We start from the raw sequence: 23,254 nt of genomic DNA, 5'->3' as shown, positions 1-23,254 counted from the left end.
GACGCCCATTTACATAGAAACACCCCCTCGTATACGAGGGGATGAAAGAGTGGTGGCCAGTGACCCAGAACGAACAAAAGTCAAAGCTGGCTGGTTTGTATTCAGGGAAATTTGCACGAAATGCACGCACGAGATACGACTTTTCCTTCTATTTTCTCTGTTTGGGACTTTCATTTGCGTTAGCTCGGTTTGATATGAAAAACCGAAGAAAAGCCCTGCCCTTTTGCACTGAGAAACTTTGGAAGTAGGTTTGTACTCCTGGGTCTCGCTGTAGTACAGTTACCCTCACTTACTTCCTAGTTTGCTTCCAAAGTAAGCTCTTTTTTCGTCCCATGCATGCGAAAGTGAGGATGTATTTCCGATGTCGCTCAAAACTTTGGGAATAGTCGCAAACTACCCTCAGTTACTTTCTCGCTTTGCTTCGAAGTAAGCCCCTTTTCCGGCCCATACATACGAAAGTGAGGCAAGATCCGATGTCACTCAAAACTTCGGGAGTTGTCGCGTACTTCCCCCATTAGCATACGGGCCCAGGAAACTAAAGAAGTTTATCAAAAACAGGGTGAAAATAAGTGAAATTATCAACTTCCACGAAAAGAAGACTATTTGTTTTATATTTTTGTTATCTCGAGGGCTAGTTCTAGGTTATTTTCAGCAAACTTCTTAATGAATTAATGAACATAGCCTTTAGCTTTTATTTTCTTCGATTTGTTGAAGGTGGTCTATATTAGGGGACTCACACATACTTTGAGATTTTGCTATTATGTTTTGTTTGCAGTAGAAACTCGGGGTCAACACTGCTTAAATGTAACAAAATACGGTCTGAGCTGTCATATATTGCAATTTTTCTGTGTGATAAAAGCTTTGCCTGTGGACAGAAACGAGTCCGTTTTAGGCGGCAAATTTAGAGTGAACGCTGCCAAAAGTGAAAAAAAGAGAAAAAGCCTAACGGTTTTGAGATTTCTGTTTCTGCAACTGTTTTGACATGTGCAAGTTATTCAGAGAGGGTGAATACAGCGAATGAAATTGTTTTGAGCGCTCTAGCGCCGTTAGTTTGTAAGAACAGGAGGTGGTCCATAGTAGGAGCCTTTCCCCTGCAGCGGTTGAACGTACGCATTTTGGCTCGATGTTATAGACGGAGAGGCTTGAAGAGAATAATAATAACAAATTCCACACCCAAAATCAGATTGGAATGGTCGTTATAACACACAATTATTGTTTTCTGTTGCCTGCAACCGGATGACGCCATCGCGCATGAGTAGGCAACTCCCGCAACTTCACCAGAGTGAAGCCCCTTTTGTTTTCGTTAGTTGCATGTCCGTTCGTACGACATGAAGCAGGCGGCTCACGGCATCTGTAATAACTGATTCATTATTGCGACCGGTTAGGTTTTTGGGTACGCGAACTAATTACAAAAGTGCAGGATTTAGTTTGCTCTCTTGCGTCTGCTTTCGCTGATCACGTTGTGCAATCGGGCATGTAACTAATGACAACAAAAAGGACTTCACTCTGGTGAAGGATTCACGGGAGTTGCCTGCCCCATGAGCGATGCCGTCATCCGGTTACAAACAACAGAAAACAATACATTGTGCGTTATTACGACCATTCCAGTCTGATTTCGGGTGTGGGATTTGTTGTTATTATTCTCTTCAAGCCTCTCCGTCTATAAAATCGAGCCAAAATGCGTACGTTCAACCGCTGTACATTTCCTTCTGTAATATGACTATCTGACGACGTCCCAAATCCTTCGTTGCCTAAGCTAACTCTGATTGGAAGCTGACGCCATCTTGCTAACGTAGGTACGGTGACCTAAATGATATCCTTTTGGATATCGGCAAAAAATTACGAACTTCCGTAGCGTTATCCTTTGATGATCAGAATAAGGATGTGTGAGACCATCCAATCACACGCCCCGAATTCCTCCACGTGTCTATCAGAACAGCTATATTGACTTATTCAGCTACTTCAATAATCTACTCTCTCTCTCTCTCTCTCTCTCTCTCTCTCTCTCTCTCTCTCTCTCTCTCTCTCTCTCTCTCTCTCTCATAATTATACTCCTCTTTATAAAAATGGATTTACAAAACAAATTGAATTCTTGAATCTTTGTTTGACAACGGACATCTATTCTAATGAACACTGCTATATGCTTTGATTCACTTACACAGGTAAGTCATTAAATACAGAAATGCGATACACTTAAGACAAATAAATGTATGATACCAACATGTGAAGAAAACGTCCCAGTAAACCCAGCATATAATTAATGTATGTTTCTTTTGTATGCCGCAGTACACAGCAAGGTCAACTTCATAACGACCTGGTGACACAGCTCATAGACGCGGTGCCTCAGCTGCACTTGTGGGCAGTCTGCGTACTTTACGAAGGCATACCCAAACAACTGCGGACAGAGGTTTTCACAACGCCCCTTCGCTGCGCCCCTGTGGTGATTAGACAACTACAACCAGCTATTTCCAGGTTTGACGTCCACAAATACAGTGACAATGCCATTCCATCACCTGCAGATGGACCGAGCGTGATATGCTTGAGTCACCATGGCAAAGGTCACGTCGGCCAGTGGCCAGTTGAATGCCCGCAGTGCGGATGTGATGTGGCCGCTGAGCTGCGCTCACTGGGTGTGGGAACCAAAGGTAACTTGTTATTTGGGACGGGGTTTTCTGAAATATGTGACCCTCCACCACGAAATGAGTCGCATGTCACCTCGCGCGGTTCTGCGCTAGGCTTGATACAAGTCCGGAGAGTGTCTGGTAACAGTGTGAGGGTCACCTTAGTCACAGGCTTATAACTCAAACAGTTTTTGCTTTTTTCTAAAACGGTTTTCACCACTGGATAGAGCATAAAAAACTCTTTAGGAAAAAGTAAAAATATGAAAATCATGCAAAGGTGACATGCGACTCATTCTGTGGTGGAGGGTCACATATGAGGACTTGCAAACTGGGTATTACATTTGACATTCAAAAACAAAGCAAAAAAAAAAAAAAAAGAAAAACACCTTCAAATTGTTATTTCTTTTCATGAACGTTATCCCAGCGAAGCTGGAGGTATCCCGTGAACGCTATACTGTAATCGATTTGAGAAATGTGCATACCGAATAATACATGATAAAGAAGGATTCTTTGTGCCCGGCTACGTGCTACAGTTGGAGATGGAAGTTCACCAAAAATTGGGACCATACTAACAAAAATACGGTGGGTGCAATAGTCGCCCCCATTTTTTCAGCAAACGCCACCCCAGGCCGCTTTGGACGGGTAGAAATTCCGTAGTTTCCAAGTCTATGGATAAAGCTCGCGTAAGAAGAATACGTCACGGTCGAAAGTCTTTGACGTCAATTAATGCATCATGACGTCATGTCTCCCTGTAGTCTTTCTCTCTCGCGCAGTGTGTGTGTTTGTGTTCATTTTGTGCACATGTGTGTGTGTGTGTGTGTGTATTTGTGTGTGTGTGCGTGTGTGTGTGTGTGTGTGTGTGCGCACGCGTGCATGAGTCTGCACTCATATGTGTGTGGTGTGTGTGTATTTGTGTGTGTGTGTGTGTGTGTGTGTGTGTGCGCGCACGCGTGCATGAGTCTGTACTCGTGTGTGTGTGTAAGTGTGTGTGTGGGCATAAGTGTATGTGTGTGCGTATATGTGTGTTTGTTTGTAAAGGTGGGTATGTCCATACTTATGTGCGTATGGGTGTGTGTTTTGTGTGTATGAAGTTTTTTGTGAGAGTGAGTGAGTGCGTGTTAGTGAGTATGTGTGTGTGTGTAACTTGGGGTGTGTGTGTATGTGTGTGTGTGTGCGTGTGCGTGTGTGTGTGTGTGCGTGTGCGTGTGCGTGTGTATGTGTGTGTGTGAGTGTGTAAGAAATACAGAGAGAGGGAGAAAGAGTGTGTTTGTGTGTGTGTGTGTGTGTGTGAATGTGTGTGTGCATGAGTTTGTGTGTATGGTTGTGTGTGTGTGTGTGTGTGTCTGTGGGTGTGTGCGTACGGGGATATAGCTCAGTTGGTAGCGGGCTGGATTTGTATTCAGTTGGCCGCTGTCAGCGTGAGTTCGATCCCAGGTTCGGCGGAAATTTATTTCACAGAGTCAACTTTGTGTGCAGACTCTCTTCGGTGTCCGAACCTCCCCCCGTGTACACTACATTGGGTGTGCACGTTAAAGATCCCACGATTGACAAAAGGGTCTTTCCTGGCAAAATTGCTTAGGCACAGTTAATAATTGTCTACCTATACCCGTGTGACTTGGAATAATAGGCCGTGAAAGGTAAATATGCGCCGAAATGGCTGCAATCTACTGGCCGTATAAAATTTCATCTCACACGGCATCACTGCAGAGCGCCTAGAACTGTACCCACGGAATATGCGCGATATAAGACTCATTGATTGATTGATTGATGTGTGTGTGTGTGTGTGTGTGTGTGTCTGTCTGTCTGTCTGTCTGTGTGTGTGTGTGTGTGTGAATGTGTGTCTGTTTGTATAAGAGAGAAAGAGAGAGAGAGAGTGGGTGGGTGGGTGTGTGTTTGTGCGTGTGCGTAAGTGTATGTGTGTGTGTATGTGTGTTTGTTTGTAAATTAAAGGTGTGTATATGTCCGTCTGTCTATATGTGCGTATGGGGGTGTGTTTTGTGTGTATGAAGTGTGTGTGAGAGAGTGAGTGAGTGCGTGTGAGTGAGTGTGTATGTGTGTACGTGTGTAACTTGGGGTATGTGTGTGTGTGTGTGTGTGTGTGTGTGTGTGTGTGTGTGTGTGTGTGTTCGTGTGTGTGTTTGAGAGAGAGAGAGAGAGAGGTTTGTCTTTCGCTGGGGTATGCAGTGCCTTGGCGTTGCACATCTACTTAATTTTTTATCTAAAAACATAACAAATTTCCCACTATTTCTTTAAAGGCCCACTCTCCCTCCCGTAAACCATTTTTTTTTTTTTTTTATTATTTTTTTTTTATGGTCTTAACAGTTAAACATGTATTACGTTATCATTAAGATTCATGCTTTTGTTAGCACTAAGCAGTTGTTTTAATCAGTCTGGTTTTCTCTTGTTTTCATCTTGTGAACATTCTAAATGAAAGACTAACTTATTGTCTTGTACAGAATAACAACTGTGTGAATGGTGCTATACTGAATGAAAGAGTGTGACATGAAGTTCTTGTACATCATTGTAAAGAGTGTGAATGACGTTTTTAGTTTAGATGTCAAGCGCTTAGAGCAAGCCTTTTTAACGAAAGTTTTTGATTTAGCGCTATATAAATGTTCTTCTTCTTCTTCTTCTTCTTATTATTATTATTATTATTATTATTATTATTATTATTAGATACAGTACACACACCCTTTTGCTTACCGCTTGGGAACGCCCTATGTGCTTTCCATAGGCATAGAGAGTGAGCATTTTTCAAAGAATTTATGTTGCGTGGACGGTTTGGTATCAATCGGACGCCCTGTTATGGCGCCAGACCTAACTTTTAAAATCTAGAGAGCATATTGACAGCTTGTGAGACAATTGTTTAAACACGAAAGAATTCTTAAATCATCAAGACAAAGTCAGTGCAATTCGAAGTTTTCAAAGAAGGGAGCGGGAGGATGTAGGTCAAGCGAGGTTATTATGGGGGCGAGGACGCCCCCATTCTATACGGATAGTTTCGAGGTTGACCATGGGCAGCGCCATTTTGTTGTGAAATACGTCATCAGTTTGTGTACACAGGAAGTTGTGACATCCGTCACCCTATGGGAGGGGTGACGTCAAAATTGTTCATCTGTAGAAAGTTGTGAAATCCGTCACCCTATGGGAGGGGTGACGTCAAAATTGGTCATCACAGAGTTTGTGTAACACAGGAAGTTGTGAAATACGTCACCCTATGGGAGGGGTGACGTCAAAATTGTTCAACAAAAACATGATATGTCGCATTGTGCAGGGTCAACTGCAACAAACTCAAACCGAGCCATTCATACCTAGCTGTATTTGAGTGACTTATATACCCGACATTTTTATTTCTTATTTTTAGCACAGGTGTAGGAAAAATCATGAACCAAAATGTTATTTATTTTCTAATTTAACATTTTTTTTACAAATATGACCATGGTCTTTTAAACATACAGTGACATTAAACATTGTTATGTTAAAAAAAAGAAAAAAGAAAAAAAGCTTTTGTGCACAAATCAGAAAATACATTGTACATTTTACCTACAGGCCAAACCGTGAGTGTCTGTGGCAAAGCCCGACCCAGGAAATTGCACTGATTTTATATTTAGATCAGAGAGAAATTGTCAAGAACAGGCGCTTGCATTTGGATGTGTCCAATGATAGTAGGTTTGGTTGTGATCAATCAGAATAATGTAGGAATAAAAATGTATGACAGTTTAGTATGATGACATGTAATTCACATATGCTGAAATATGATATTATACATCATGTAATATTATTATGGCTGTTGCCATGACCATGAAACCCAACAAAGGTTTAATGTAATGTAATTCAAAATACCAAAACCGAGCACCTATTAATCTCGTCTTTGCGCGTGAAGATTGAGGCCGTCTGCCAGTAGCGGTTAGGTCATACAGTGGAACCCCTCTCTAGCGACCTTTAAAATGTTGACAAAAATCGGTCCTTGTGGAGGAGGGTCCTTACAGAGGGAGGGGGCGGAGTCAGGGGGCCACAAAGAAAGTCAGATTTAAAAAAAAAAAGAAAACAGAGAAGTTTGAGTTGCTGACGACCGTTCTCTCTGAAAGCAAACTGCTTCGATTTCATGTTTGTCCTTGGTGTCCACCAGTTCTGGTGCATGTACTACCCTGGCCAAGTTTCCTCTCAAGACATCAAAGAGACCGCCCCAGTATACTCTACAGCCTCTGGGCGAACCACCTCTCATAGCTAAAACTGGGTCAATGACCCCTGGGAAGAAGGTCAGTGTCTATAAAAATTTTACTCCTAGGCCTGCGGCCAGGGGGGGGGGGGGAGTATACCGGTACCATTTGAGAATCAGACCAAATGAGAATTGAACCATTTGAGAACATCCTTTTTTTTCAATCACTACATCGAAGGCCTGCGGCCCGGGGTTCACATGGGTTGGTTTGTTTGTTTGTTTCAAACCCACACCCATATACACACATTTCCCATTTAAACCATTTGTCGGCCCCCTGTCGATATTTATCGACTAAGTTCCTTGTTTGTTTGTGTGTTTGCTTAACGCCCAGCCGACCACGAAGGGCCATATCAGGGCGGTGTCAAGCGAGGTGGGTGTATGAGTTGACTGGTGCGTGTAAGATGCAGCTTTTTTCATTTGAAGACGGGGAAGTAGGTAAACCATGCAACTTTTCCCTTTTTGCGATGATATATAGTCAACTGAGATTTCGAACATTTGATACTGTTTTTGTTGTGTCTGGTAGATTGAATATTGCGCGCATAAAAAATATACTGCCTTGACAGGGCTTCTATCATACATCGCATGAGTTGCATTTTACCATTGCCCATCTGACAGTGTTTCCGCAAATCGCTACAGTTTCTTTGAAGTCAACCGCCACTCCGTTACTATCAGTCATTTGTTGTATTTGAGATTCAAAGGTACACAATGACATGCTATGGTACCTAAGTCGCTTTGAAACCGGAGAGGACTCAATAGGTCATGTGTGAATAAAGTGGGTTACACGGGGCCCCGATGGCTCAGGGGTTGTATAAACCACGAGAACTGATGCGTGGTTTACACGTGCTAAATAGCCATTCAAGTGATCTGCGTAGACCTCCTGTGCGGCGGAGTGGGCCTTTAATTCTTTAAATTGCCCAAAGAATATCAAATAATATAACGATAATAGAAAACTGTAATATCATTCAAAAACAACACTTTAAACTCATGCTAAATTTCAAGGTCACAGTGGGTTCAGCAAGTTTGGGTAAAGCAGGAACAATTAAATCTTATTCAGCTTTATTTGTAAAACAAAAGTGTACTTAACCTGCATCAAGTTTCAAGATCACAGTGGTGTCGAGTTTTGTGAACAAAAATGAAACCGTATAATTTCCTTAAACGTTTTTGATCTTTGAAACTTCCGACAGTTTTAGGGTTTGAGGACTTCTGCATAATTATGACTAGACTGGCTGGTCCTGGTAACATTTCCAGGTCACACTATAGGGAAGAGTTCGGGTCAAAAAGTATAACAGTTCTCACTTTGTTCAATGTCTCTTGGTTCAAATTACTCATAGCGAAGGTGAGTCGAATAAGCATTTGCTTTTCTTTGCAATTTTTGGCGCACCGTTTATGTTGCAGTGTTAGTAAATGCATATGTCACCTGAATATATAAGGGAATATGTATTTTCTTGAAAATGTCAACAGGGAATTTATGTTTTCTTTGTGTACAGGGACTGATCTGAGATACCGAGACGTGTTTATTTTGACCAGGAGCTCAGAACTACAGGACGATGTGAAAGATGATGCAGGTAATCTAAGGTCACCCGCTAGCGGCGCTGTACTGGGTCTTCGCGCTGCAAACCTGCCTATTGTCGTGCTGGCGAGGCAAATCCGTGGCCAAGACAGGAAGAGATGGGAACGAGAGATGGAAGACGTTGCACTGGCCAAGTCAGACAGGATTGTCGTGGCACACGGGGTTGATGTTACGGGATTAGAGCGAAAGATCGTTGTCACGCTACAAGGACGTTTTCTTAGTGCCGATGAACGTAGCTCTCATATCGCCATTGAGTCCAGTGAAATGTTAGTGGCAGTATCACGCTGTACCACCCAGCTTATAATGGTGACGGTGCCTGCTTCTACCGAGCGAGATTCAACGACAAGCACAAAACAAGTGGCGAAACCACACAGCCAAACCAGCGCCTCACACATTGTGCCCAAGACCGTTGGTAAAGTTGACACCTTTCTCAGAGGTGAAAACAAAAATCGAAGCAACCGTGTAATCGGGTACCGGCGTTTGCAAGCCAGGGAAACAGAGAAAAAAAACCCACGATCAAAATCTGTGTCTTGTCCAAATATAGGTCTACGACCTGAATCAACTTCACAAAAAACAGGATGTCAGGAGTGGAAAATGTAGAAGGGGAAATGAAGAAAAACAAACGAAGTAACCGTCAAACTAGTGAATGCTCAAGCATCATAGATGTGTGCAAATACCAACGTCATTGACAAAAGTGATGCCTATGACACAACTGAAAACACACTCAAGTAATGAACCGAGACGCTGCTTCTTGACTCGCGTTTGTAAAACGTGGTCCTTGGATTGACAATCGCTGTACGTCTGTTCGTGTGTGTGTGTGGTAACAAAAGTTGACTGCTAAGAAACTATACGACAATTTAGGTGATAAACCGTGGATTGCAGACACTGATGCTGACGCTAGCTGAGGGGCCTACTACCAACACCAATGTTGACACTCGCTGAGACAGGAATTTACTACCAACACCGATAATGACACACGCAGAGGGGTCTGCTGCCCATACTGATGCTGACACTGGCAGAGGGGTATACATGTACTACCAACACTGATTATGATCTAGCATTTACAATTGCACACTGATTTCTGATGGTGTATACTCTTATGATGAGTATCTTGTTTTGGTCATAACAATGTATGTAGCCACTGTGTAACCTCCCTTGCACAAAAAACGCGAAGTTTATTTCTAAAATGGTTGAAGGAATTTTTTTAGCATTTACATTGATTATGCTAGGCGTTCCAGAAACCAGCATCAGCTGGTACCAAAAGCCAGGAAACTGTCTGCAGACACAGAAGTATACAGTGGTTTTGTCAATATTAGTGACGTGAGGCCATTTATTGTAAAACCAATTATAAGACTGAAAAGGCCATTCATTCTCCTATCTTATTTACCATCCCCCCAAATCAAAATCGCAAAATCAAGGTTCGCGCGTTAAAATCGACATAAAATTAAAACTGCTGAAAGGAAACCTGTTGTGCATGTTAGTAGAAAGAACAAATAAATATGCATCCAACACAGTCAGTTCTGTTTACATATCTTGTCTAACAATGACGTTATGGCATGATGAATTGTGTGTAATTCCTCTGAAGGCGGTTTCTGGGAGCATTTTAGTGGATAATCAGAACAAACCCAGCACATTTAATAAATTTCTCAATGCATTGCCTTCAAACGTCCGGTAATTTATGCTAAGACATGTTGTTAAGTACATAAAGTCATTTGAGAGATTAGGTCTGCTTTTATTTGTCATGTCAGAAAAAGAGTCCTTAACATAGTCGGTACAAACAAATTTAAATTGTTGCTATCTTCAACACAAATAACAGATAAGCCAAACGCTCACATTTCATGTACATATTTTATCAAACATGGATGGTATGAGGATTTCAAAGCGAAAGTAATCTTTAAGAAGTGGACTATTTTCAAAGCGCTGAGCGAAAATAGCCCACACCAAGCTCACGGCTGAACATTGAACTGAGCAGGGCTCTTGAAAGAGCATTTCCCAAGAATCCTTGTGTGCGTTTAAACAAGTGGGCTGTGAGCAGGCGTGGTTGATTATGTATTAAATTTCAGTGTAATATGAAGCTTTAACTTTTTTTAATGCCTGCTAATGTTTGTCTTCTGTTTCTTTGGAGAGGGTACATCTTTATTTTTTAAACTCTTTCTGACACGTCGCATAACAGCAGCACTTACGTCTCAAATGACTTAACATTTTGTTGTAATTCATGACATGTGTAAGCACGAGTCACCAAAAGTTTGAAGGCAATGCGTGAAGGAGTTGCTGAAATGTACTGTTTTGGGGGTCTCATTACCCGCTAAAACGGCTTCAAAAACTGCCTTTTATGCCTCCTGAGAGGATTAACACATATGCCTACTTAGAGGATTAAGACACACACCACTCAGTATGCCATAGCGTCAATGTTAGACAAGATATGTGAATGAAACTGACTGTTTTAGATGCAAATTTGACTGTTCTTTCCAATGACATGCAGACCATGCTCTGATTTTGTGTCCACCTAATGTGGACTTCAGTATACATGAATCAGGCCTGCATTTCAAATAACATGATGCTTACATCTTTAACATACCTTCCTCCGTGTGAAACCCAACGTTTAAGTAATTATGTGTAATGATTAACAATTTTCTGGGATCCAAAGGAGTGCAAAAGGTGTGCTGTTATAGGCACATAACTCACCAGACACATTTAAAAACGGTGTGAACATTGGTATGGTTCATATAATCATGCCTTTGGTACATAATATCAAAATAATAAGTCAGTTGTCTGTTATTTTTATTTTTTTTAGAATGTTTCAATTTATATTACTTGAAGACGTCTGTCATTGTACCCAAAATTGTATTAAGGGCAGGAGCTACCTTAAAATACACCGTTTTTCTCTTTTAGTCATTTGACCACAACATTCATGATACAGAACTGTTTGTGTTAAAATTCGGAGTGCTTTTGCTTCAATGTATGTGGAGTAATAGAATATTATCCATCAAAAAATTGCTTTTAGATTGACTTAGTAAAAATTAAAACCTAAATAACAGAGTGACTGTGCATGTGGTGAGATGAACAAAGTTAAAAAAACAAAAACTAAAAAGTTTTTTGTTGTCCTTTGTTTTTGTCTGTTTCCTAATGAAGCTTTTATAAGCGAAAATGGGTACACAAGAGACACACATTTGGTAAATGAATCGATTGATGAAAACTTAGAACACCCAGCACTTTCCAATGAAGAAAGAGATTGTTTGGAAGGGAAAATTACCATGCAAGAAATGATGGCAGTTATTAAACGGTTAAATAACGACAAAAGCCCTGGTTCAGATGGGTATACAGCTGAGTTTTTTAAGTTCTTTTTTAAAGATCTCTGTTCCTTTCTCTTGAGATCCCTGAATTGTAGCTTTGAAAAGGGAGAGATGTCTATCACCCAGAGACAGGGAGTTATTACCTGTATACCAAAGGATGGAAAGGATAAAAGCTTTTTGAAAAATTGGCGACCCATTACACTGTTGAATGTAGTTTATAAGATTGCTTCATCCTGTATTGCTGAACGGTTAAAGTCTGTGTTACCAAACTTGATCCATGAAGATCAGACAGGCTTTATTAAAGGAAGGTACATTGGCCAAAACATAAGGTTATTATATGATACTCTATTTTATGTGAATAAGCATAACATACGTGGCCTCTTAATGTGCATTGACTTTGAAAAAGCTTTCGACAGCGTTTCTTGGTCCTTCATTGATAAATGTTTGTGCAAATTCAACTTCGGTGATGACATTAAAAGATGGATTTTCACTTTTTATAATAATATTAGATCATGTGTTTCTGTGAATGGTAAATATTCCAGTTGGTTTGATGTACAAAGAGGTACCAAACAAGGAGATCCATTGTCACCTTATTTATATCTAATATGTGCCGAATTTCTGTCCATTATGATCCGCCAGAGTACAGAGATAAAAGGTATAAAGGTGGCAGATGATGAAATATTAATATCCCAGTTTGCAGATGACACCGCCCTGTTTCTGGATGGTTCAAAACAATCATTTTGTGCATGTATGAACGTTTTGAAGCAATTTGCCTCTATATCCGGTCTGAAAATGAACTATGAGAAAACTACGGCAGTCTGGATAGGCTCACATACAAATTGTAATATTAAATTTATGCCGGAACTTATGCTCAGTTGGAACCCTGTAACATTTAAAGTTCTTGGCATTGTTTTTTCAGTCAACTTAGATGACATTATACCCCTTAATTATGAACATAAATTGGTAGAAATTGAGAATTTGTTCAGGTCCTGGTCCAGAAGAAATTTAACACCCTTTGGAAAAATAACAGTTATTAAGAGTTTGGCGCTGTCTAAGTTAACTCATCTGTTTATGAGTTTACCAGACCCTGATGATAAGTTTTTGTTTGATTTGAATAGGTTATTTTTTTCATTTCTATGGAATGGTAAGAAAGATAGAATAAAGAGAACAACAGCATATCAGTCGTTTGAAGAGGGTGGGCTTAAAATGGTGGATTTGAAATGCTTTTTGTCAGCTCTGAAGATATCATGGTTACAGCGAGTCCTTTGTAGTGAAGGAAAAGTAACTAAACTTCTGAAAGCTCTGTGTCCACTTGTACATAACATTCACAAGAGAGGAGGTGAGTTTGGAAACATATTGATGCAAAGAGTTCAGAATCCTTTCTGGAGAGATGTTTTCAAACATTACAAACATTTTGCATGCAAATGTGTCCCCATCTCCTTGAGTGATTTTGCTTCAGAGCGTCTGTATTATAATGTACATATTTGCATAGATAAAAAGGTTATTTTTAACAGGAATTGGATGGAAAACGGCATTATTACAGTCGGTCACTTGATGAGAGCCGAGGGTTTTTTGTCATATAACGATTTTAAATTGAAACATCCAAATTTACAACTGAATTTTGTTTTTTTCGAGGGCGTTATGCGCTCAGTTAAGAATTTTCATAAAAGACTAAAGTTAGACGCAGTTTTAAACAATGTTTTTCATATTGGTGATGCTGTTGTATGGAAACAAATAGCTAAAGGTTGAGGAAAACATATATACCCATCTTGTGAAAAATGATGGCAATCTACAGTGCATGGAAAAATGGGCTAATTTATTGAATTTTGATGTAAATGTTGGAAAGGTATTTCTGACAATAAGGCGAACTACACAAGACACATACCTAAGGTGGTTCCAATATAGAATACTATATAGAATTTTTCCCACTCAACGCCTGTTATTTTTGATGAAAATTTCTGGCACATCACTATGTAGCTTTTGTACACAGGAAGAGGAAACCTTAGAACATTTGTTTTGGGAGTGCACAAGAGTTAAAGGCCAACATCCAAAAGAATTTTTCTCCTGGAGCGACCTAAACTTGAACCCGTCGCTATTCTTGCATGTCTGTTTACTTCGTGCTGCACGCAAAAATCGAGCGACTTCCTTGCCGCGTGGATTGACGAAGCTATTTTATTCTCGTGACTGAAAACACTGCAGTGCGTGCAGTTTTTGACGAGTGAGCAGGAGCGGCGACTCATATGGTCTCGGCTCGAAAGCTGTCTGTGGAGGCTGCGTGCTATAATTAGCTGACCTGCTGCGCGAGCAGTCACTGCAGAGTTTTGAGATAACTTTGTAACACGTTTTATTTTATGCTCCTCAAGAATACAACTTTGGGCAACGTGCCACGTAAAACTACACGCAACAAGGATTCAGTAGGTACCAAACATGCCTTGGTCAGAAGTAGAATGTAAATGAATCTTTATAAAGAAGTAGGCTACTTCAAACGACAGCCACAGCCACGGTTGGGTTCACGGCATCAAACCGATGCGACTCTCCGTCATATCATACACGTAATCTATCAAATAGATGACTAATAAACATGTAAACTACATGTATACGTCTATCGTCGGACATAAGAAAGGAGAGCTTCCCCCGGGCCTGTGCATGTGTTGTTCGTTGTGCGTGTGTCAATAGGGAGATTCAAAAGACAGCACGTTTCGTTTTGCAGCTCGTTTCGTTTGGTGAATGAGTCACCCCGCGAAACGGAACGTGAAACGAGACGGCATAGGCCGCAGACAAGATTTAGATGTATTCACGTTTCGTTTCGGAATGAAGGAAGGGCGATAAATCTTCAAGTGAAATTATCACGTCTGTCCTCGATCAGAATGGGAAAAAAAACCCTAGGAGGTGGTCCAGAATCGGGCATACTTTGATTATTTTCAGTCCAAATAAATCACACAGACTTTGTTTATACAAAATTACATACGAAGCCAGAATAAAAATTCGATGCGATGACCTACTTCTGCTTCGCCATTTGCTTTCTCACCATGAAGTTGGATAAATGTACCAGGATCAGCACCCTTCAAAATATTTCAGTTCACAACAGTTGTCTACCTCCAATGAACACATTCTCAGCGCTGAAAGACTGTGAAAGGGTTGATGAATCTAGCAATGCATAAAATGGCCAACAAATAAAACTGTTAGTGTGCAAAAATACTCACAAAAGTTGACGAAATATTGTTCGTTTTTTGGGGGTGGAAAACGTGACTGCGTTTTGACGTTCCACGTTCCGTTTCAGTTGACCTTCACCTTTCCAGCGAGAGACCCCCGAAATGATGACGTTTACCACAACTTCAAAACGAAACGTCCCAACCTTTCGTTTATTAAATCTCCCTAATGTACACAACAAACTGACGACAAAACTGAGACAGACCTCTTTCGCTTCAGTCTTGCAGAATTTAAAGACGAATACAGGTAAATCGTGCATTATACTAACTGTTTGGTAAAAGTATCAAACGTTTCTTTTTATAAATAAGTGGCAGGCTTACAGGAATACAAAGAGGCGCAAGTTGAAAGTAATGGATATATCTCTGGAAGATGCCATCAGTCCAAGTTGTCAAATGAAATCAAAGATGACAGAAACAGAAGTTTTCCATACAAATGTTGGTGTTCCAAAGGAAGTTGGCATTCTTTCAGATAATGATATAGACGAGGTGGCTGTTTGTTATGAAGTTTCAACAAGCCAACATTCAAATGATTTTACTTCATCTACAGATTTTTTAAATTCAGCACTTTATAACTGTCATTATGAACTTGGAATCAGAGAGAGACCGTCTTTCCATTGTCATTCATGCCATAGATTTTTGTTTCAGAATCAATGTTTCACATGGCGTTCACAAGAGAGCATGCGAAGTTTCCGACAGTCTTTAGGATTTGTAAAAAAGGCCGTGTTTTGCTGTACATGCAAAAACTACCTGTCAAAAGGGAAAGTGCCTAACAGATTGCAACAACATTCCTATTTTAAGCTCAGCCACACGCCGACATGGAAGTTCAATGGTACTTTCAAACTTTTTCTTCTCTTCGTCGTATTTGATTTCTTTCTATTTCACAAGTCGAGTGCATATGATTTCGGCTCGTGTTCATCGTGAGATGGACTTAGTTTCTTGTATTCTGTGGGTTCGACAGATTAACTAAATGTTGTAATTTCGCCTTACGCGACTTGTTCTCTCTCTGTTGGCAGCGTGTAATGCAGCTGGTTAGAAATTAGAGTATTATTTTGCAAAGTGTGTACCAAAAGTTTGTCATGAGCTGCTTTAGGTTTGGGGTGTGGGTTGGTTTGATATTTCCTCCTTGCAGATCAAATCTGTATTCATTTTTGATGTTGTGTCTTATTTTGTGAAAGGAAACATGCAGACTGACTGAACGCATATATATAATTATGTAACTCATAAACACATGGGTGTAGTTATGTTCAAGAACACACACACACACACACACACACACACACACACACACACACACACACACACACACACACACACACACACACACACAACTGTGTAGATGTATCGTACACCTGATATATTAAATTGAAGTTCACGAAGAAATCGTTTTATTTCTGTGTCATTCAACATCTATCAGACAAATTGAAACTGGTACAAATATTCAATAATGTTGCGATGTGGAAATGTATGGCATTCCGTTTGTCAAATAATTATTTGGATACTTTTTCATGTTTTTTTCACAAATGGACATGATATCGCAAAAGATAGACAACGGCAAGATCATTCAAGTATGTACATGCTTGTTGATGTCTACTTAGGCGATGCTCAGAACACTAGTTAGATCTTCCGAGATTAAACAAGTCGCGTAAGGCGAAAATACAATATTTAGTCAAGTAGCTGTCGAACTCACAGAATGAAACTGAACGCAATGCAACGCAGCAAGACCGTATACTCGTGGTCCACCGCTCACGGCATAGGCAGTGAAATTGACAAGAAGAGCGCGCGAGCGGGGTAGTGGTTACGCTATGCTGCATAGCACGCTTTTCTGTACCTCTCTTCGTTTTAACTTTCTGAGCGTGTTTTTAATCCAAACATATCATATCTATATATTTTTGGAATCAGGAACCGACAAGGAATAAGATGAAAGTGTTTTAAAATTGATTTCGAAAAAAAATTTTGATAATAATTTTTATATATTTAATTTTCAGAGCTTGTTTTTAATCCAAATATAACATATTTATATGTTTTTTGAATCAGCAAATGATGGAGAATAAGATAAACGTAAATTTGGATCGTTTTATAAATTTTTATTTTTTTTTTACAATTTTCAGATTTTTAATGACCAAAGTCATTAATTAATTTTTAAGCCACCAAGCTGAAATGCAATACCGAACCCCGGGCTTCGTCGAAGATTACTTGACTAAAATTTCAACCAATTTGGTTGGAAAATGAGAGCGTGACAGTGCCGCCTCAACTTTCACGAAAAGCCGGATATGACGTCATCAAAGACATTTATCAAAAAAATGAAAAAAACGTATGGGGATATCAATCCCAGGAACTCTCATGTCAAATTTCATAAAGATCGGTCCAGTAGTTTGGTCTGAATCGCTCTACACGCACGCACACACACACACACACACACATACACACACACATACACACACACACACACACATACACCACGACCCTCGTTTCGATTCCCCCTCGATGTTAAAATATTTAGTCAAAACTTGACTAAATATAATGACGATGATCTCAGTGTAAACAAACCAGGACAAGGAAAGAAAGACAAAACGTATTTGAAAACAAATCATACTATACAGATTGACAAACTGAAACTTCGAACTCTGTTGATATTTCACGGGAGATGAGGTATGGTGCAAACGTATATAATTATACTGACTACATTTTGTTACGTACTCATCAACAACAACAAAAACCGATATAACCAAAGGCACACACACACACACACACACACACACACACACACACACACACACACTTTGCTGGTTTGCTGATCAATGTCACAGGAAACGAATGAACAACAGAAAGCGTGATGAATTCCTGGCCAGAAATCAGTCACAAAGACCTGAAAGTCTGCTGAATGGAACTGGTAAATGTACGCATTATTTTGAACTGCTGTCAAAATTACTATGTAATACGATATTCGGGTTTTAAAATTGGTAGCAAATTACAACCAATAATGATGTTTTTTGCTTCGGCATTGAAGCAATGTTCACTATTTACTTACAAAATAATTACGAAATAAACACAAAACCAAATCAGTGAGGCAGAGGGGACAAAAAGCCGAGCGGGTGTGTGTGTATGTGTGTGTGTGTGTGTGTGTGCTAGTGTGTGCCTGTGTGTGTGTGTGAGTGTGTGTGTGTGTGCCAGTATGTGTATGTGTGTGTGTGTGTGTGTGTGTGTGCGCGTGTGTGTAGAGCAATTGAGACCAAACTACTGGACCGATCTGTCGAACCCACAGAATAAAACTGCACGCACTGCAGTGTTTTCAGTCACGAGAATAAAACAGCTTCGTCAATCCACGCGGCAAGGAAGTCGCGCAATTTTTGCGTGCAACACGAAGTAAACAGACATGCAAGAAGAGCGACGGGTTCAAGTTTAGGTCGCTCCAGGAGAAAAATTCTTTTGGATGTTGGCCTTTAAGCTTTTTTGGTCTGATTTCACAGAATGGTTATGTCAAAATTTTACACATTGCAGTAATTTGAATTTGTCAAAAGAGCTTGTCATTTTAGGGTATTTAGACAACTTTCATACGGATGCTGTTTTTGATTTGTTTATTCTCCTTGCCAAACAAAGTATATTTGGAGCCAAATTAAATAAGACAGTCCCAACACTAAATGTTTTTTGTGAAAATTGTTAAACAAAGGTTTTTGATCGAAAAGTATAATGCTAGTGTAAATAATTATTATGGTAAATTTGAAAAAGAGTGGTGTTTATATAGACACTTTTTTCATTGATGCTATAGGATAATTGTATTGATTGATTTCGTATGAACATTAAGAATGTGATACCCCCTGACCCATTTACTCAAAACAGGTTATACACTACTTTTATGCCGATAATTAAACCCCATGTATACTTGGAGGCTAAATTGTGACCACCGTCCCCACCTACCCCCCTCCCCTCCCCCAACCTCAGTTACCCCCCCCCCCCCCCCCACAACCTCAGTTCCCCCCCCCTTCCATATCCCCTGTCTTTTCAACAACCCACCCTACTGTCTATGTCTGTGTCTTGTCTAGGTATGTACGTGTGTATGCGCTTTGTTGATAAACTCGGTGTATGATGTATGTTATGCTGTGTTTATGTGTATATAAAGGAAATAAAATGTTAAAAAAAACAAAAACAAAAAAAACTAAAAAGCTTTTTGTTGTCCTTTGTTTTTGTCTGTTTCCTAATGAAGCTTTTATAAGCGAAAATGGGTATTATTGTGCTGTCCTTGTATCGGATTTTGTTTGTTTTTCAACTTAGTAAAAATTATTAAATGAAAAATAAGCAAAGCGATGAATCAAAACACGGATGACAAGATCATTTCAAAACCATTCATGGGAATGATTTGAACTTTTGCAGAAATGTTTTTAGACATTAAGCGAGCTTTAGATTGACCAACGAAACTTAGTTCGTAGCGATCCCTTTCGTTTCCGGTTATGCAATCGGGAAATCCCTGCGAACTTTTCTTCGCGCCTGCGGTTCTGAGGCGGTAGCACCTTTAGCAGCAGACGAACTGTTTGTCGTGCTCATCCAAACCAATGGCTAAAACATTGGATAGTGTTCGTGCGCATTCATAAGGATACACCATTAAAGTGATTTTACATCTTTACCATGCCCAGGGTAGTCACCTGAAACCTAGAAATAATGCAAAACTTATGTTGAAAATCTCAATCGAAACAACAACTCGTCCGCCATTTTTAATTCTGAGCGCAAAAGCAGACCAAAACAGCACCCTTTTTGAAGAGCAAAGTACACCTATTTTAGCGAATCGACAGAACAAAATGGTGTGAGAATACAGTCAAAACATTTATTCAAGCTTACGTTAACAGCAATTGACCCAATACATGCAACAAATACCAGAAACATACCTGCGAATCACGATTCGTCAAAATGATGAAAATACCGCAAGTTCGCGCAACGAAGAATCGGACGTAATGCAAATGAGGAGGTCGTGACCGTCCGGAAGCGCAAAAGTGATGACGTAGACAGGGGGTTTTCCCACGAAGAAAGACTACGAACCAGGTTTCTGTGCTTTCTAAAACTCGCTATTCTGATAGATGTTTTGTTCGAGAGGATTAGCTCTAAGAAAAAAAATTAAAGTGATACAAATGTTGACTTTGTGGGTACTAAATTTATGAAAACTGGAAAATGTGTATCTCTTTAACTTTTTTTCTTAGAGATTATCCTCTTGAACAAAACATCTATCAGGATGTCTAAAACCTTTCTGCAAAAGTTCAAATCATTCTGATGAATAGTGTCGAAATTAATATGTCATCCGTGAGTTAACATGTTTTGATTCAACGCTTTGCTTATTTTTCATTTAATAATTTGTACTAAAGTCAATCTTAGTGAACCCGTCGCGATATAACCTTCGTGGTTGAAAACGACGTTAAACACCAAATAAAGTAAAGAAAGAATCTAAGAGAAAAAAATGTGGGACCATATAGTATCATTCTACGTACATTGAAGCAAATACACACACAATTTTAACACAAACTCAGAATGTTCTGTTTCATTAATGTTGTGGTCAAATGACTTGAAGAGAAAATCCGGTGTCTTTTATGGTAGCTCCTGCCCTCAACTTCCTTGGAATATGCACCATTTTGATCACTGTTTCTCGTAATTTTCGTTGACTTGTGCTCTTCAGTGTATTCAATTGCGATGAAATTCATAGCCACATTGATTTTCGGGCTGTTGTTGTTGTTGAAGATATTGAGTTTTTAAGTTTGTCTATGTAAATTTAATAATTAATTCAGTGACCTAAAAAGAGAGGGGATAGTACTGTGACAATTTTCTGAATTTTGATTTTGACCCCAACCTTGTTCTTAGGTGTCCCAGCTCAACACACAGTGACTAGTAATTCTGAATCATACACACTTTGAAAGCAAACTTAACGAGGTTTTATGTGATATTTTTAGTTTTATGATTATTTCACGATATTAATGTCGCAACAACAAAAACATGCTAGAGGGAATATATAGTGTTGACAATTTTACACTGATTGACCACCATGTTTAAGTAAGTTGGCGGTTTTTTTTCACATTTTAGTTTGCATCTGCCCACAAAAAGCAGTAGAGTGTCTTTCGCAGGATTTCAAAGATATGTTTAACAAACTAAAAAACAAGGTTGGGGTCAAAATCAAAATTCAGAAAATTGCATGAACAAAATCAAGGTTGATCAGAAAATTGTGTATGCAACTTTGTCTCACATAGCCATAAACAAGCTGGTAGCTGTTTCCCAAACCAATATAAAAAGAAACAACAAGTAAATAAAAAATATTTAACTCACAGTCACCCCATGAATTTGGATCAACAGGCCCAAGAATAATTTGTTTTTTCAATAATACTAAATTATTTTTTAAACATTCTTCAGTAACAAGCAAAAACTATAAAACATATTCGGAAATGATTTGTCAGGTTGAACTTTTAATCAGGTAAAAACAAAATACATACCTTTTGCTTTGAATATTAATGTACATGTCTACTATCTGATACTGTATCGCATGAACTTCACACAGTCTGACTCAATGTGCCTTGTGAAATTCAGGGGTGGGACTTTTCCGCGAATCCGCGGATTTCCGCGGACACAACTTACGAATTCCGCTGGAGTAATCTATTGGGGCCAGTTTCATAAAAGCGCTCTTTGGCGTTCCAAGGAATAGGGCCTTAAGAGCTCTTATCTAAGAGCTGGACGAAAGTTAGGAACGACTCGTTTCATGATCCATCTTAGGAGTCGCTCTTTGCTAAGAGCAGCAAAGCGATATTGTTTAGTTGCGTATAAGATTAGTTGCGTCACGTCCGGTTGAAAGTCACAACATCCGGTTGAAAGCAGACGAAAAGCAGACGACAACATGGATCCAAACAGCGAAAGGAAAAATGTACAGAGAGAGAAATGATAATCCTCCTTTCCGTTAAGGAAAGCAACGCGATCGTTGAGGCTAGTTTTTCTAGCTCCATCACGAAACGAATAAAATATAAATCAATCAATCAATATGAGGCTTATATCGCGCGTATTCCGTGGGTACAGTTCTAAGCGCAGGTATTTTTATTTTTTAATTTTTATCTTTTTATTTTATGCAATTTATATCGCGCACATATTCAAGGCGCAGGGATTTATTTATGCCGTGTGAGATGGAATTTTTTACACAATACATCACGCATTCACATCGGCCAGCAGATCGCAGCCATTTCGGCGCATATCCTACTTTTCACGGCCTATTATTCCAAGTCACACGGGTATTTTGGTGGACATTTTTATCTATGCCTATACAATTTTGCCAGGAAAGACCCTTTTGTCAATCGTGGGATCTTTAACGTGCACACCCCAATGTAGTGTACACGAAGGGACCTCGGTTTTTCGTCTCATCCGAAAGACTAGCACTTGAACCCACCACCTAGGTTAGGAAAGGGGGGGGAGAAAATTGCTAACGCCCTGACCCAGGGTCGAACTCGCAACCTCTCGCTTCCGAGCGCAAGGGCGTTACCACTCGGCCACCCAGTCCCAATATGAGCCTTGGTACCTGTACCTGTACATAGATCTAGATCTCAATGACGTCCTTTTTATCGTCCGCATTTTTTTTCTTCTCGGCCTCAACATTGTTAATAACTTCTACATCTGTAGACTGATTCACTTGATACATGGGGTACATACATGTCAGCCTATGCATGACCCTTCTTCAAATTGACACATTTATAGCTCAAATGGTCTGACTTTTGTGCATTTTCAAAAACGGTTGCCAAATTCGGGGATCGACTCAACAGTATGAGGTTTGAAATTCAGCAGTAGCCGAACTAACCCAATTTCAGCCCTCAAGATTTTTAACCTTGGGATAATTTGAATGACTTAGTATACCTGAATCAACATCAGACAATATAGCAATTAAAAGCAGGATGAGGGCATTTCAAATGGATGAATGCGTTCCTGTCATTAATGAATTGTGCGTGGCATTGCGAAAGTGTAACTGTACAACGAAGGGTTTATTTTTTCAGTCATTTGAGTTTTGCAAATATGCTCATAGGTGTGCATACACTTCAGTTCATCCACGACCATTCTACACAGTTTCGAGTCTCTAGGTATAATGATCGGACATTTACCTTTTCTACAAAATGTGTTTCAAATTACCCCTCCGAAATTGTGAGTGGCACGAAAGCTTTGCTGTTTAGGGAGCTGTAACTGCTTTCTTTATGTGGTGAGTGAGAGAAATCTGTATTGACATTGTGTGACTGTGTCAATAGAATTATTATTTCTAGCGCCTGTATTGCGTCGTAGGCTGTTATCATAGGTATGACGTAGGTTTCAGGGTTTCGTCATTTCAAAGGCAGGGGTGTCAGCTT

General features: G+C 39.8%; 1 protein-coding gene across 1 annotated transcript in view; it reads left to right on the top strand.

Moving 5' to 3' along the window:
* LOC138979553 (uncharacterized) overlaps positions 1 to 9,541 on the top strand; it is a 45,868-nt gene extending 36,327 nt beyond the window's left edge. The window contains exons 4-5 of the mRNA XM_070352267.1: positions 2,287 to 2,645; positions 8,328 to 9,541. Coding sequence (XP_070208368.1) covers positions 2,287 to 2,645; positions 8,328 to 9,010 — 1,042 coding nt within the window. The 3' untranslated portion in view covers positions 9,011 to 9,541. The remainder of the gene's footprint in view (positions 1 to 2,286; positions 2,646 to 8,327) is intronic.
* Positions 9,542 to 23,254: the final 13,713 nt, after the last annotated feature.

This window comes from Littorina saxatilis, linkage group LG11 (genome assembly GCF_037325665.1).
Source record: "Littorina saxatilis isolate snail1 linkage group LG11, US_GU_Lsax_2.0, whole genome shotgun sequence".
In the NCBI taxonomy this organism is placed as follows: Eukaryota; Metazoa; Mollusca; class Gastropoda; order Littorinimorpha; family Littorinidae; genus Littorina; species Littorina saxatilis.
This window is presented reverse-complemented; position numbering and strand designations above follow the sequence as displayed.